At 38.6% G+C, this 17,279-nt stretch overlaps 1 protein-coding gene across 1 annotated transcript in view; it reads right to left on the bottom strand.

Moving 5' to 3' along the window:
- The window catches only part of PDE11A (phosphodiesterase 11A), a 453,992-nt gene that overhangs the window by 228,171 nt on the left and 208,542 nt on the right, over positions 1-17,279 (bottom strand). The window contains exon 5 of the mRNA XM_003405971.4: positions 5,837-5,901. Within this exon, the coding sequence (XP_003406019.1) occupies positions 5,837-5,901 (65 nt within the window). The remainder of the gene's footprint in view (positions 1-5,836; positions 5,902-17,279) is intronic.

Raw genomic sequence — 17,279 nt, 5'->3', positions numbered from 1 at the left:
CCAGAGGACTAAAGTGTTTAATGGACATTATTTATAGCAAAGATGTTAAGTGATGAAAGGTTAAAGGAAAGACTTATGATGTGTTGAGAGTTGGCTGTGATTTGTAGACTCATAGCCTGTTTCAATGTCTCTTCCATGGCCACTGACCAAGTCAGTGTTAGAGTCACTTGTCTTTATTCCTTTAACTTCCAATAGATGACTGAAGGATCTCACATCTACAAGAGGAAAGATCTTCTGAGATGAATGTACATTCTACATTAATTTAAAGGCCATAAGTAAAATGATGGAGAGGACTATCATAATGTCAAAGTTCAAAGGCACTTTTTAAATGTCTCTTTAAAGAAAACCTGACCTTTTTCTCTTCCTTTCTTTTTTTTATTATCAGAAAGTTTGCCAAGGGCAGCCTGGGCCTTGGGTCATTTAGTTGTGACATGGAAATTCTTTCACTATTAAAAATCTTCAAAAGGCCAGAAGTATTTAACTCTGCTCTGACCATAGGAACACATTCAGCTGTATAAAAAGAACACTGAAGAATTAGAATTTCAAAAGTTGAGATTTTAATAAACCCATAAAGCTTTTTCTCTTAATATATGAGAAATATGACTTATATGAGGTCATGGCTAGTTACTCAGCTGTTGTCGTTGTTAGATGGCGTTGAGTTGGTTCCCACTCATAGCAAGCCTATGCACAACAGAAAGAAACACTGCCCCGTCCTGCACCAACCCCACAATCATTGTTATGCTTGAGCCCATTGTTGCAGCCACTGTGTCAATCCACCTCATCGAGGGTCTTCCCCTCCACTGACCCTGTACTTTGCCAAGCATGATATGCTTCTCCAGAGACTGATCCCTCCTGACAACATGTCCAAAGTATGTAAGACGCAGTCTCGACATCCTTGCTTCTAAGAAGCATTCTGGTTATACTTCTTCCAAGACAGATTTGTTTGTTTTTCTGGCAGTCCATGGTATATTCAATATTCTTCGCCAACACCACAATTCAAAGGCATCAATTCTTCTTCGATCTTCCTTATTCATTGTCCAGCTTTCACATACATATGATGCGATTGAAAATACCATGGCTTGGGTCAGGCGCACCTTAGTCTTCATGGTGACATCTTTGCTCTTCAACACTTTAAAGAGGTCCATTGCAGCAGATCTACCCAATGCAATGCCTCTTTTGATTTCTTGACTGCTGCTTCCATGGCTATGGATTGTGGATCCAAGAAAAATGAAATCCTTGACAAATTCAATCTTTTCTCTGTTTATCATGATGTTGCTCATTGGTCCAGTTGAGAGGATTTTTGTTTTATGTTGAGGTGCAATCCAAACTGAAGGCTGTGGTCTTTGATCTTCATTAGTAAGTGGTTCAAATTCTCTTCACTTTCAGCAAGCAAGGTTGTGTCATCTGCATAATGCAGGTTGTTAATGAGTCTTCCTCCAATCCTGATGCCCCATTCTTTTTCATATAGTCCAGCTTCTCATATTATTTGTTCAGCATACAGACTGGATAGGTATGGTGAAAGAATACAACCCTGACTCACACCTTTCCTGACTTTAAACTAATCAGTATCCCCTTGTTCTGTCCAAACAACTGCCTCTTGGTCTGTGTAAAGGTTCCTCAGGAGCACAATTAAGTGTTCTGGAATTCCCATTCTTTGCAATGTTATCCACAATTTGTTGTGATCCACGCAGTCGAATGCCTTTGCATAGTCAATAAAACACAGGTAAACATCCTTCTGGTATTCTCTGCTTTCAGCCAGGATCCATCTGACATCAGCAATGATATCCCTGGTTCCACGTCCTCTTCTGAAACCAGCCTGAATTTCTGGCAGTTTCCTGTCAATATATTGCTACAGCTGTTTTTGATGATCTTCAGCAAAATTTTGCTTGCGTGTAATATTAATGATATTGTTCTGTAATTTCCACATTCGGTTGGATCACCTTTCTTGGGAATAGGCATAAATATGGATCTCTTCCAGTCAGTTGGCCAGGAAGCTGTCTTCCATATTTCTTGGCATAGACAAGTGAGCACCTCCAGCACTGCATCTGTTTGTTGAAACATCTCAATTGATATTCCATCAATTCCTGGAGCCTTGTTTTTCATCAATGCCTTCAGAGCAGCTTGGACTTCTTCCTTCGGTACCATCGGTTCCTGATCATATGCTACCTCTTGAAATGGTTGAACATCGACTAATTCTTTTTGATATAATGACTGTGTGTATTCCTTCCATCTACTTTTGATGCTTCCTGCGTCATTTAATATTTTCCCCATAGAATCCTTCACTACTGCAACTTGAGGCTTGAATTTTTTCTTCAGTTCTTTCAGTTTGAGAAACACCGAGCGTGTTCTTCCCTTTTGGTTTTCCATTTCCAGCTCTTTGGACATGTCATTATAATACTTTACTTTGTCTTCCTGAGTCGCCCTTTGAAAGCTTCTGTTCAGTTCTTTTACTTCATCAATCCTTCTTTTTGCTTTAGCTGCTCGATGTTCAAGAGCAAGTTTCAGAGTCTCCTCCGACATCCATCTTGGTCTTTTCTTTCTTTCCTGTCTTTTCCATGACTTTTTGCTTTCTTCATGGATGATGTCCTTGATATCATTCCACAACTCATCCGGTCTTCAGTCACCAGTGTTCGATGAATCAAATTTATTCTTCAGATGGTCTCTAAATTCAGGTGGGATATACTCAAGGTCATATTTTGGCTCTCGTGGATTTGCTCAGATTTTCTTCAGTTTCAGCTTGAACTTGTATATGAGCAATTGATGGCTTGTTCCACAGTCGGCCCCTGGCCTTGTTCTGACTGATGATATTGAGCTTTTCCATTGTCTCTTTCCACAGATGTAGTCAATTTGATTTCTGTGTGTTCCATCTGGTGAGGTCCATGTGTATAGTCACAATTTATGTTGGTGAAAGAAGGTATTTGCAATGAAGAAGTCGTTGGTCTTGCAAAATTCTATCATTCGATCTCTGGCATTGTTTCTATCACCAAGGCCATATTTTCCAATTACTGATCCTTCTTCTTTGTTTCCAACTTTCCCATTAAAATCACCAGTAATTATCAATGCATCTTGATTGCATGTTTGATCAATTTCAGACTGCAACAGCTGATAAAAATCTTCTATTTCTTCATCTTTGGCCCTAGTGGTTGGTGCATAAATTTGAATAATAGTCGTATTAACTGGTCTTCCTTGTAGGCGTATAGATATTATCCTATCACTGACAGCATTGTACTTCAGGATAGATCTTGAAATGTTCTTTTTGACAATGAATGTAACACCATTCCTCTTCAAGTTGTCACTCCCACCATAGTAGACTATATATGATTGTCCGATTCAAAATGGCCAACACCAATCCATTTCAGTTCACTAATGCCTAGGATATCGATGTTTATCCGTTCCATTTCATTTTTGATGATTTCTAATTTTCCTAGATTCATACTTCGTACATTCCAGGTTCCTGTTATTAATGGATATTTGCAGCTGTTTCTTCTCATTTTAAGTCGTGCCACATCAGCAAATGAAGGTCCCAGAAGCTTTACTCCATCCACGTCATTAAGGTCGGCTCTACTTTGAGGAGGCAGCTCTTCCCCAGTCATCTTTTGAGTGCCTTCCAACCTGGGGGGCTCATCTTCCAGCACTATATCAGACAATATTCTGCTGCTATTCATAAGGTTTTCACTGGCTAATGCTTTTCAGGAGTAGACTGCCACGTCCTTCTTCCTAGTCTGTCTTAATCTGGAAGCTCAGCTGAAACCTGTCCTCCCTGGGTGATCCTGCTGGTATCTGAATACTGGTGGCATAGCTTCCAGCATCACAGCAACACACAGCCCCCACAGTACGACAAACTGACAGACACAGTTAATCAGCTGAATATTGGAAACTCTATGGGGCAGTTCTCCTCTGTCCTATAGGGTTTTTTTTTTTGGTGTGTGTGTGTATGTATATATATATATACATATACACTTATATAGTTATATATATAGCTATTTTACAGCATCGTACTTAGGAAAATTGCTGAGTTTGTGACTAATAACTCTCTATGCCTAAATATCTTTGTTAGGTATACATTAGCTGACATTAGAGGTAGATATGTACATAAAAACCACTTCTAAAAGGCCACTTTTTTCACATTTTAAAGTATAACTCATATACAGCAAATATTATCCTTTTCCTGTGAATAGTTTTGCAAGTTTTGACAAATGTATACAGTTGTATAACCACTACCACAACCAAAATACAGAACAGTTCCATCACACTCCAAAATTCCCCTGCGCCCCTTTGTAGCCAGCCCTTTTCCCTATCTCCAGCCCTTGACAAATACTGATCTATTTTCTGTTCCTATAATTTTGCCTTTTCAAGAATATCCTATAAATGAAATTATACAGTATGTAGAAAAGGCCTCTTATAAATATGATGCCCTTGATAAACAGTAACTAAATGTCCATTTTAATTTACTGATTTCTATTTCCTGAACTCACAGGCAATAATAGATACATAAAATCAAATTATCCTTGCATATTACGTACTGATACAGGTATAACTTGGGGAGCCTTTTGAATATGTACATATTTAAGAACTCACTTTCAACATAAAGAATCAGAATCTGTCAATGTGGATACCAAGAATTTAGTTTTTACCAAGTTCTCCAAGCTGATTCTGAAGGTCAGCCAGATTTGGGAAACATTAATCCAAGAGATATTCCCTATATGAGATCAACTACCAGATTTTAAATTGTGGGCGGCAATGGGGCCAAAGTCCAGAGGTTGGGAAAGTCTTATCTATATGATCTTGCCCTTGGATATGGCTACAACTTATTGGCTGCAGGGCCTTGAACAAGTTACATAAGCTTGCTGAACCTTGATTTTCTCCACCATCATGCAGGGGGGAAGGATGGCTATTTCACAGAGAATTAAATGCATATAACGCATTTAGCACAGTACCTGGCACACTTAGCCTTCAATGAATGGAAGCTGCTCATATATTTAGCATTAATATCAGTAATTTCATCATTGTCATCATCATCAGGTTGTCCCAAGTATTTTACCTGTCTTTCTCCATATCTCTGCATTTTGGTCAATTTCACTATTTTTTAGCCCTTCTCCAGAGGCAACAAAAGTAAAGGGAATCCATTCTTATAGCAGCCAGCGCTTCTTATTTGGGGCAGTGCAAAGCTAACAGAAATTTGCTGGTTGTCCCTAACTTTCACTTTTACCCGGTTATAGCCTCAGAAATGCCAACAGGGTCAAAAATTGAATTCTTAGGAACTCACTATTTTTTATAAGGGGATGTTATTAGTCAAATATTAGAAAACAAATGGGAAAATGAAAAAGAGAAGGCTGGAATAAGTAAAAAAGTTAGGCTATCTGCAGAGTTAGGAAATATCTAAAAATTTACTTTGTTAGCACTTTCAGTCAAATGTTTGGTATGCAGAGAAATTAAACCTGTTGGCTAAAAGAAAACAAGTTTGCTCTGTTGCCATGCCTTATTAACTTGCATAAAAGATTTCAATACAAGGTCCAAAAATCATCAGAATATTCTGAGATTTTTTTTTTAAATGTTACAAGATTCAGGGAAATAAGGGACTAAAAACAACATTTAATTGTAAAATAAATTCCAAAATTTGGTCTTAAAAACGAATCACAAGCTAGATACATATGCATGTATTTTTATACTATAGTTTGTATTTAAGCCCTGAAATACAGAAGAGTAATAATATTTGGTTACACTTGCTGATGTAGAGAAAGACTCAACCCTTACCTTCAAAGAATTATGCAACACTGCTAATAACACCAAGGACCAAAGAATATCAAAAGTCAAACATGAAACCCACAAACCCTACCTGTTCTCAGTATCAGCGCTGCATTTTGGGGACATCAATTCAAAGGATTTGGTAAACTTCACCACCTGCCACACAGAAAGACAATAAATTCAGGTCAATTAAAGCTTTTCCACAGTTCTAAAATAATGCAATAAATGTTATGTATCTTTATAATGATTATTATGAAAATTGGAGATTAAAGAGAGATTTTAAGTGAGGAAATGCCAAGTGACCGAAGAAGAAAATTCTATCCTGTGTTCTGTGTTTTCTTCTTACATAGCATACATTGCCAAAGTTTTAAAATACATATTTTTTTTTACAATGAAGTATACTATCCTGTGGTGGTCACTCAGAGGGATATCTCATTGGAATCCAAATTTTTTTTAACTGCCGTTTTAACAACTCAATCACCTTCTGTTATGAATTGAATTGTGCCCCCCACAAAAGATATTTTGAAGTCTTAACCCCTGTACCAGTGAATGTGACCTTGTTTGGATATAGAGTTTGTCTTTGAACATGTGATCAGTTAATGAAGTCATGCCAGAGTAGAGTGGGTCTTAATTCCTTCAAAGTGAGGTCTTATAAAAGGGAGAACAGGCATGGAGAAAGGGTCGTGCAGGGGGAAGATGCCATGTGAAGATGCGTGTATAAGCCAAGAAACACCAAGAGACACCTGGAACTACCAAAAGCTGCAAAAGACAAGGGAGGATCTTCCTCAAGAGCAGATAGAGTGAGCATGGCCTTGCCAATGCCTTGAATTAGACTCCTAGCCTCCAAGACTGTGAGACAATAAATTTACAGTCTTTAAAGCCATCTACTTTGTGGTATTTTGTTATGGCAGCTCTAGGAAACTAAGACACCAACCCTCAAAAAGGATGCCCTTCTTCAATCCCAAGCTCCTAAAGTTAGCATCCCTGGCTCATCATTGCTCCCAGGTGAACATTTTGCTGCCACCACTCAAAGCATAAAGAAGAGGAAGGCACCTTCTTCAACAATCATCCCAGTGTGGACACTTCCTCCCTCACCCTGTCCAATGAAGCCAGCACACTCAGTGCAAGAACCTGACCCAAGTTTTATTGCATTGAAATGGAATTTATTGGCACAGAAAATGTAAATATAGTTCAGAAATACAGACATTCAGTCTCATGGTATTCATTTGAGAAGGGAGTAAAAGCCTTAAGAAATCCTCTAAAGTCACTTCTTCTCCAGTTTTTTTCTAGACCAGTGTTATAGAAGTTTTTTAAAAATTACTGACACTGGAGCCACAATCTAGGTCACCTGAATTAGACTCTCTAGTGGTGGGCCCTCAGCATCTACCTTTTAAAAATCTCTCCCAGGTAATTCAGATGCATAGCAACGGTTGAGAACCACTTTCAAATACCTCATTCTCATAATCTTCTACTACGTTTTCACATTTTAAGTTCTATTTTGTTCCTCTTTGGTCTTGAAAAGAGCAAGGACTTCTTCTGAATGAGTCCTAGGTGCTCTTTTTTATTTGCTTTATTTCCTTACCACCTGCTATCTTGGTGGGCTTCTGCCTCATTACCCAGACAGGAGTTGCTTCTCCCCCCATCACTCTAATTCCATATCTGCCCACAGGAAACCACTGATGAACATTCTCGGGATTTTCAATACTCAGATTCTGACTCAGTTCCCATGTCTGAGTTGCCCTTCTCTGTCAGCATGTCCAGAAATCTACTCCCCAAGTTCCATTCCTCCTGTTTCTTTTTCTCCATTCTTCTACGCTTATCATTAAAAAACTGCTTTTAGCTCTTCATAACTGGCTCCCAGTGTTTTGTGCCTCCTCAGTTCCTCACTGCTGTCGGAGTGAATACAAGTCCTTCTCTGGGATTCACTTTTTGCTGCTAATGACAGCCCCCATGTGGCCCTCTTAATATTTAACACTAAATTATTTTAAATTATATGAGCTTATATATTTGCATTCTATTATATAAGTCCCCATCTTTTTCACTTCTTCTGTTCACTTCTTGGGTGGGAAGGGCATTTTTGCTATGAGTTTACAAAGATAAAATAGGAGTACGAAAAGGCAACAGGAGTTTTGACAAAAACAGCACATCGCTACCCCAACATCCACTGTCTCTTTCTTAGTAACAGAACTCCAATTTTTAGCTGGCCATATTGCTGTGCAGGATGAAAGATCATTTCCCTCACCTTTCTTACAGCTAGGTATGGTCATATATTAAGTTCTACTCAATGTAAACACTATTAAACAGAAGTGTAGTATGGGACTTCCACGGAGTCTACTTAAAGGTGGCAGCAGGCTAGTATTTATATGCTCTTTTTTGATCTTTCCTGTGTCCTGCTGCCTATAATACAATTGTGATGGCTGGAGCCTGAAGGATGGCTGGAGCCATACATCAATGTGTAAAGGATAGAAGAGGAACAAGATAGAAACCAAGATGCTAGTTGGGTTCTTGAGAACTGAAGAGCCACCATATTATCCCTAGACTGAATGCCTGTGGACTTCTAGTATGTTTGAGAAATAAATCTCTATCTTGTTTAAGCCTTTATTATTTCGGATTTTTCTGTAATACGCAGCTGAACTCGACGCTGAGTTATATAGGGGTGATGAGAATGAATAGATAATAATAAAAAAAAGATAATAGAGGTAGAGAAAAAAGGCAAGAGGAGAAAATCAAGAAAAAAGTAAAGGAGAGAGAAGAGCAAGCTAGGAAAAGAGAGAAAAGAAAGTTTGCAATGAGTTACACTTTTGTTTAGATTCCACCAGGTCTGAACCAAGGGACGACAGTGGGCAGAGTCCTCTGCAGTCCTCATAAAAAAAAAAACAAAAAACAAAAAACTAGTGCCATCAAGTCGTTTCCGACTCTTATAGGCCCTCAGTATTTAGCTGCTTGTTCCTCTCAGGAGCTTTCATAGCCCTCCTCCTCATTTCCTACTTGTTTTTCTTATTATTAACCCTTTGCTGCCGAGTCAATTTCAACGCATAGTAACCCTATGGGACAAGTAGAACTGCCCCTTAAGGTTTCCGAGGCTGGCAATCTTTAGAGAAGCAGACTGCCACTTTTCCTCCCACAGAGTGGCTGGTGGGTTCAAACTGCTGACCTTTTGATTAGCAGCTGAGTACTTAAGCATGGTACTACCAGAGCTCCTTTTCTTATTATTAGCTACTACTAAGCCAGGCCTTATATCAGGAGTTTCTTAAATTTTTTAATTTCCTTATTACAGTGGTATAAAGTAGGGATTTTTGATCCTCAGTGTACAGATGAGGAAATTAGTCCACAATTTTTTAAAAAATTGCTCAGTGTTACACAACTAAATGGGGCAAATAGGATTAATTCTGCTTGACTCTAAAATGCCAGCACTTTCAATGACACTAAAAATGTTGAGTGGAAAGGGCCTCCTTCTGGCTCTCTTTTGACAAGATATGCTACACGCTAGAAAAACAAGTCCCCTGTGCTGAAAGGAATATATCTGAATGTCACTGGATGCTTCCAAGGTTGACATTTATATTTGCCTCCGCCAGATGCAATCATGTTTCAAAAGCCTTTTAAATTAACCATTTACAGGGTATTACGGATACCTGAGAAAATGACTTGGGAACAGGGAATAGATTAAATATAAAAAGTTTCATCCGTGAGGTAATGAGCCTACACTAAAAATGCAACATTAGGAAAAAGAAAGAAAGAAAAGTCTATCACAAAGAAATTGTGTGGGACTAGCTAAATGACAACTGTTCAACTATAAGGAAATATCCTTGACAAAACCATAGAACATATTTCATTTAATATTCTAATGTGAACTAAGAATCATTGTGGCAAATTTTATTTTCCATAGATGGCCACAACAACATCTCCTATCCCACAGTCTTTTCTACAATGTGATCCTGCACTCTCCTACCAAGAGGTAGGGTCTATGTCCCCTCTTCTTGAATCAAGTCAGATTCCAATTGCTTTGGCCAATACAATAAATGGAAGAGGTGTTCTGTGCCTACCGAGACTGTCATGAAAGCCAATGCAGTTTCTACCTTGGCCATTGGAATACTTGTCCCTGAAGCCCTGAGATGCCATGCTTTGACCAATGCAATAGATGGAAAAGTTGTTCTGTGCCTTCCGAGACTGTCATGAAAGGCAATGCGGCATCCACTTTGTTGGAATACTTGTCCCTGGAGCCATGTAAGAAGTCTAACTGCCCTGGGACCACCACGTTGAAAGGGAGTCAAATCACACATAGAGGGCACAAGTAGGTGTTCTGGTCAGCAGTCCCACTTTTTAAGCCAGCCCAGCCCAGAAGCCTGGCTCAGGTACCAGGTTTGACTGAACAAGCCTTCAGATGAGTCCAGTTCCTAACCATCAGGTCACCCCCAATCTTCCAGATTTCCCAACCAAGGCCCCAGATATCCTGGGCAGAGATAAGCCATCCCTGCTGTGCCCTCTCCAGTTTCCTGATGCATAGGCACTATGAGCACAATAACATAGTTGGTTTAAGCCTCTAAGTTTTGGGCTTATTTGTTATACAGCAAAAGTAACTGGAACACCTATCCTGAAGACTTAAACAGAAACCAATCACTTAGAAATCTTGATTCAGCTAAAATATACTTGAGTCTCACAAGGTCAGCAAACTGTGAAGAGACTATTTGTTATTACCAAATAATAAATCCCTCAAACTATACGCTAAATAAGTCTTAAAGTTAAAACTGTAACAGGATAAAAGTAGGAGCACTTTATATATATTTGCAGAATAAGACTGCAAGTAACTTGAAGTAAAACACTCAGCTTTGCATAAAATCAATCAAATTGTTAATAAACTATTAATTATTTCTGCATTTGGAAATCAAGTCAGATATTTTCTTTAGTTTCCTGATCTGATAGATAAAATTAAACTCTCTGATATTACTAAGAACACTTGGTTTCACTTAATTTAGCAATACAAATGATTTTTGTCCTATAGCAAGACAAATACATTTTATCCAACTACAGATGCAAAGGAGCCCTGGCGGTGCAGTGGTTAAGCGTTCAGCTGCTAACCAAAAGGTTGGCAGTTCAAATCCACCAGTCGCTCCTTGGAAACCCAGAGCTCTACTCTGTCCTGTAGGGTGGCTATGAGTCAGAATCGACTCCAAGGCAAAGGGTTTTGTTTACGGGTACGGATGCAAGTGATTTCTGTGCAGTAGAAAGAAAATAAGCCCAATAGTGACAATTTTATCGTCCTGGAGGATAATAATCATTTTTTTTTTTTAATCTAGCAATCTTATTCCAGCACTCTTTCAGTGCCTGCTATACCACCCTTGCTGGTTTCCCTTATTAATGAGTTAAATAAATCTTTGATACATGCTCACTTTCTATTTGCTCAAGAGTTAGGTATTTTAAGAACTGCCCTTTGGCACATGGATGGCATGGATATGTAGACTAATCTTCCTGGCTCCCATTTCTCTAGAGCAGAGGTGGACAAAAGATGGTCCCAGGCCAAATCCAGCCAGAGAGGTGTTTCTGTAAACAAAGTTTTATTGTTACACAGCCACATTAATTCATTTACATATTATCTGTGACTGTTTTTCACCTCAAGAGCAGAGTTGCACAGTTGTAACAGAGACCATATGCCCCACGAAGACTAAAGTATTTACTACCCGGCCCTTTACAGATGAAGTTTAGAGACTCCTGCCCTAGAACCTTCTCTGGGCCCGATCAACTAGTTATTTTCTGCTGAAGTGTTAATGGTTGATGATTGAGGAATATATTAATACTCCCATATAACTTATTCATATTTCAGGAAAAAAAGGATTTCTGGTGTCATAATCTCTTAATCTAAGGCAACATCATGACAACAGAAATTTTAGGCATTGAGGCAAGTGGTGGGGGGTATACTTGAGAACATGCATATTACTATATGTTCCAGTTGACATCAGAGAGTCCCACTTTAATTAAGCCTGTTATTCTGGGACAATATGGAGGCCCTGGGACAATTATTAATAGCGTCTCTTTTCACTCTCAAAAGTTTATCTTTTAAAAGCAAATTCTAGGCAGGCAAGCCTTTGGCTACCCCTCAAAGCATCAACTGATTTATATTTTTAAAAAGAACTTATTGAAAGTACAATGCATTCAAGTAGAAATTTGTTCATAGTCGGACATCTGGGTTAAAAAATAAGACAGCAACAACCACTAAAATATTTTTATATAATTTGATGAGATATATAGAGTGCCACTGGATAGATTATGACCAACTAAAAAGCAGGTAAAAGCAAAAATAAAAGATAATAAAATGTATGCTTTATTGATGTGGACCAATCCTATGATTTTTAGTTTCATTAACTTTTTTTATTTACTCTCTAATTCTAAATGAGCATCAGTTAAATAAACAAACATGCACACTCACACTAAGTAAAAACACAATTTTGTAAAGGACAGAATAGAAATGGCTTATAGGTCAAGGAACAAGCGGTTCTAAGTTCCCTTCACTGTGGATCAGCGCTGGTTATCACGCCCTGGGGAAAGCAGTACACATGCCACAGTGAAGTAAACAAAATATCCTCCGTTTGCCTTTGCCTGTCCTTTGGAAAAGCTCCATGGACAGAAGTCTTTTTGATTTGGATATTTGTCAAGCACTAGTTGGTCTAGTTTCTCTCTGTTCTTTTAATTTAAAAACAACTTAAAAAACAAAACTATGTTCAAATAGATATTCCTGCCACCAAAAAGAAAATGGGAATGATCTACTAAGTAATCACTGTTTTTGGTTGTTTTGTTTTCTGAATCCCTATTTTTCTATAAGAGCAAATGAATGAATTAAATAATTATCCACTATCATCTTTCTTGATAAACTAGTTATTCATCTCACTTCTGCCAATGGATAATTTATTCTAATTATTTGTTCGCTCAATCAACATTTACCACATACTTATTGCACCAGGCATTATTATAGTCTCTGGAAATACCAAAGGGCATAAATCATATACTGCCTTTGAGGAACTCATAACATAGTACAGAGGGCAAAACAGTTCACAAATATATAATTACGAGATAATATATGTTCAAAATGCTACAAGTACACAGAAGAAGGTGTTCAGGAAGGCTTTGTATGAACTCTATCTTAAAGGATGAGCCGGCCTGCTTCAAACCAAGAAGTGGGGAATGCTTTCCAGGCTGAGGAATTAAATAAATTTTTGCAGGAAACAGAACACACACTCAAAAGGGTCTAAATGAACATAATTCAATAAGAGGCCTAGCTACACAGGTGTGGGCAGGGTTAAGAGAAACAAGGAAGGAAAGGAAAGGCACCTAGAGACAAGCTACACTGGAAAACCATTAAGACCTCTAGGTATGAAGGAACACAGTAAAGAGGGAGGAAAGAAGGAATAGAGAAAGGGAAGAAACAGTGTTACTGGAACCTAGCAGAAGTTAGAGCTGTATAGAGGGATCTTGGAAGAATTCAGTCACAGCCACTGCTAGAGGTAGCAAAGAATAAACAGAGGAAATAACCACCCCCAACCTCGCTCTCCTCCAGCTCTCTAATTTTCTTCTGCCCTTTTTTTTTTTTCCTGTTAGCCAAACCCAACCAAAAGCCAGAGGGCAAAAAAGCCCATGGTAAAGAATGTAGAGATCAGCTGAGCAAGAAAAAAGGGAGACAACAGCTGGTGAGTGTGTGTGTGTGTGTGTGTGTGTGTGTTTGCTTGTGTGCATGTACTCGTGCACACAGAATAGCCAGTACGGATATGACAATGCTAAACTTTACCTGAGCCCCTCTGCTTCAGGAAAACAGCAATGGTAAACAAATCCTTCAACCATTTTGGGTTCTGGAATTGGTTAACCACAGAGGACCAGTTCATCTTCTCATACTCTAAGAAGAGACCCGTCTCCTTCCTTCCTCATGATTCCCATAGACTGGCCTATAACTGCCTTGTCTACCTGCTTCTGTAAAACCTCAGGCCCCCTTCCTTTTCTTTCACACATTCCTCATTAATGAATATTCTCCCTATTGCCTAAATATAATCTCTTTAATTGTCCAGTTTTTTTTTTAATTGTCCAGTGCATTTTGTCTTTCAGTGGGACAATATGTGCAAAGATACAGAGGCCAACAACACACTCACAGGCTGAGCATGTGTGGTGGGGTACAAGTGGAAACAGGGACAGATTACCCAATAAGCAAGGTAAACACATGCTTAGGCCATCAATAAAATAGGGGCGCCAGTAGTTCAAAGTAAAGGTCCATAGATGTAAGGCATACAGGACACAAGGAAAAGTAAGTGCACAGCAATGATTCAAGAAAGACTCAATTCATTATCCTCATTATATATGGAAGTAGAGTTTGTTTGGCAGCTAACTTGTGATGAAATCATTGAAGAATTTATAAGAGCATACACCACTTTTGCATTCAATCACTAATATTATAAAAAAAATATTATAGTCACATATTTAAAAAGAAGTCACATCATGGATAGCTAAGACATACACATATAACATATATATGTATATATCTAATTCACATATCCCGTTTGAATGAATGAGTAAGCAGAAGAGAATGCACCACAGATTATCAGTGTTTAGGGCCCTCACATGCCTTAATCCGGCCCTGGGTGGAAGAAAGGGATAGAAGGAACTAGTGGACCAGAAAGTAGAACCAAAAGACACATTAGGGCCAGAGGTGGTAGGCCTTGAATGATAGGCAGTTTGAACTTTAATGCGTAGGCAACAGATAGCTACCAAAAGTTTTGAACATGGAATGGGCAGATGGGTCTTTTAAAAAGATAACTAGAAACATTATTGTGTTGATTGGAAGGGAGAATGCTCTGTCTGCAAGCAAATGAGTCAGGAGGAAATTATCTAGTTCAGAGATTAGCATAGACAGAGTCAAGACAGTGGCAGAAGAGGTTTACTGGAGGACCCAGAAACGATGTTTCAGACATAGAATCAACAAGACTTAGAATGTAGATGGTGAAGAAGACTTAAAAACTACTCTGTGTTTTTTAGCTTGAGTTACTTACTAAATGATGACGATTCTATTAACTAAAATCGGAAATACCAGAGGTGATGAAGATTTAGGGCAGGATGTGATGGAGATGTCTACATACATATACATAAAACCAAAACCCAAACGCACTGCCATTGAGTTGATTCCGACTCATAGCGACCCTATAGAACAGAGTAGAACTGCCCCATAGAGTTTCCAAGAAGCACCTGGTGGATTCGAACTGCCAACCTTAAGGTTAGCAGCCATAGCACTTATCCACTACATTACCAGGGTTTCCATACATACATGTAATTAACATATATGTAAATGATTAATGATGTGAGTTAAGTTATATTAATATATATTTATTAATAAAGTGGGTTGGGTTAATATATTAAAATATATGTTCATGGTTAATAATTTATAAAACACAATGACCGTCTGGGTAATCATTACAGTTTCTTTTGATACCTTGCATTTTGCACTACAGAAAAAGCACTTGGGACAAAAATTAAATCAAATTTAAGTTGGCTTCCTTACAGGGAGAAAAAAAGAAAAAAGTTGGGGAAATGGAAAGGAAGTGAAATAGGAAGGAAAGCCTGCAGCAATTTTTCCCTTCCAGGAGGACGGAGGGGATTGAATCAAAGGCTGCTGGACAACAATCAGATTGATGGTCACCCCACCTCTTCCTCTCAAGTGTTGGGTTCAGGAAGATCATGTAGTTCAATGACCTAATTGTATGTACATTATGTAAGAACCAAGATGCTAAGGCATGTATTAGAAAACAAGCATCCTAGCTAGCTTGCTCTATGAACTCCAGAAACTAGGTTCACATTTATAAGCTTAGCTGTGAAGTGCTCAGTAGAGTCCTAGACAACACAGTAACTGCCAGCCATCAGGACGATCCATGAAAGGAAAACAGTGCAAACGCTGGGGCTTAGACAGTGCCTTGGGACATAGGATTAAAATGTCTACATTTGCTCTACTTGACTAAGCACAGAAAGAAATAAAGATAATAGTAAATACATGAGCTGGAAAGAAACTAAGAGAAATGATAGGAATTGCTTAGACGGATTCATGGAGTGGGATAACATTAACAAGGAAAAATTCAGTTCAAAGGACTAAATATTTACTAATGTTGACAGCAACTAGCTATGGAGCAATCTTTTTTTTTTTTTTTTTTTCAGTCTAGTGGAAAATACCATTGGCAAAGTCACATAAAATTGAAATACTTAAGAGACGCAAAAGAGGGTAAAATATTAATTTTGGCAGGAAAAGAAGGCTAGAAAGGAATTCTTCATTTCTATTTTTGGCATCCATTTAGTAAGCTGGTCAGTTTACGCCTGAATGCCCAGCTTACAGAACATGAACACAGTCTCTCAAGACTGAGTTAAGATCTTGGTGAATCAAAGCTTCTACACTTAGATTTAAATGTTGTCTTAGTCACCTAGTGCTGCCATAACAGAAATACCACAAGTGGATGGCTTTAACAAAGAGAAATTTATTTCCCCACAGTCAAGTAAGCTGCAAGTCCCAAGTCAAGGCGTCAGCTCCAGGGGAAGGCTTTCTCTCTCTGTCAGCTCTGGAAGAAGGTCCTTGTCCTCAATCTTCCCATGGTGGAGGAGTTTCTCAGGAGCAGGGACCCCAGGTCCAAAGGGCATGCTCTGCTCCCCAGTGCTGCTTCCTTGGTGGTATGAGGTCCCCCTGTCTCTCTGCTTGCTTCTATCTTTTATATCTCAAGAGATTGCTTCAAAACACAATATAATCCTGTAGGCTGAGTCCTGCCTCACTAACACAACTGCTGCCTATCCTCTCTGATTAACATCATACAGGCAGGATTTACAACATATGGGAAAATCACACAATACTGGGAATCACGGCCCAGCTCAACTGATACATACATTTTGGAGGGGGGGACATAATTCAATCTATGACAAATGTTTTTTCTCTAAAATTTAGCAAAGCCATGAAAATACTACACCTTGGTAGTAACATTTTTTTTTAAAGTATTAGAATCACAAAAATACCTAGAAGTTTTTGTTTCCAGGAATGATTCACATAAAATAGAGACAAGAAGCCAAAGTTCTTTTTGGAGGAAGGAAAGTTTGAGCATTTTTTCCCTGAAGTGACATTTTTAATTTTTTCCTGATTATAAAAGTACCATATGGGATGCCAGTGGAGATGTGCTGTAAGTTCATGCTTTGACATACCTGCTCGCTTCAAAATACAGAGCAAACATTGATAAAACACAGAAAGAAAAAACCAAAAAGACTTCAAGAGTTTAAAAGGACAAGGAAAGAGAAAGGGGAAGAGGGATGGGAGGAAAAAAAAAAAGACCTCTAAAGGCATCGGCCTGAAATCACAGTGCCACAAGTCCAGAAACAGGCAGGAAGCTATGGCTGGAATTTCAGCTTCTATTGCGTCCTGGGGACTAAATGTGTTCCATTGAGACAGGTAACCCCAGAAACTGAATCAAGCTGTCTCTAGCTTAGTGTAATGTTACCACACAGCAGGAGACTCGAGCCACTATTTTAAGACCTGGCTC

Source organism: Loxodonta africana, chromosome 6 (genome assembly GCF_030014295.1).
Source record: "Loxodonta africana isolate mLoxAfr1 chromosome 6, mLoxAfr1.hap2, whole genome shotgun sequence".
Classification (NCBI taxonomy): domain Eukaryota; kingdom Metazoa; phylum Chordata; class Mammalia; order Proboscidea; family Elephantidae; genus Loxodonta; species Loxodonta africana.
The sequence above is the reverse complement of the archived record's forward strand: the minus strand, read 5'-3'. Positions and strand labels throughout refer to the sequence as shown.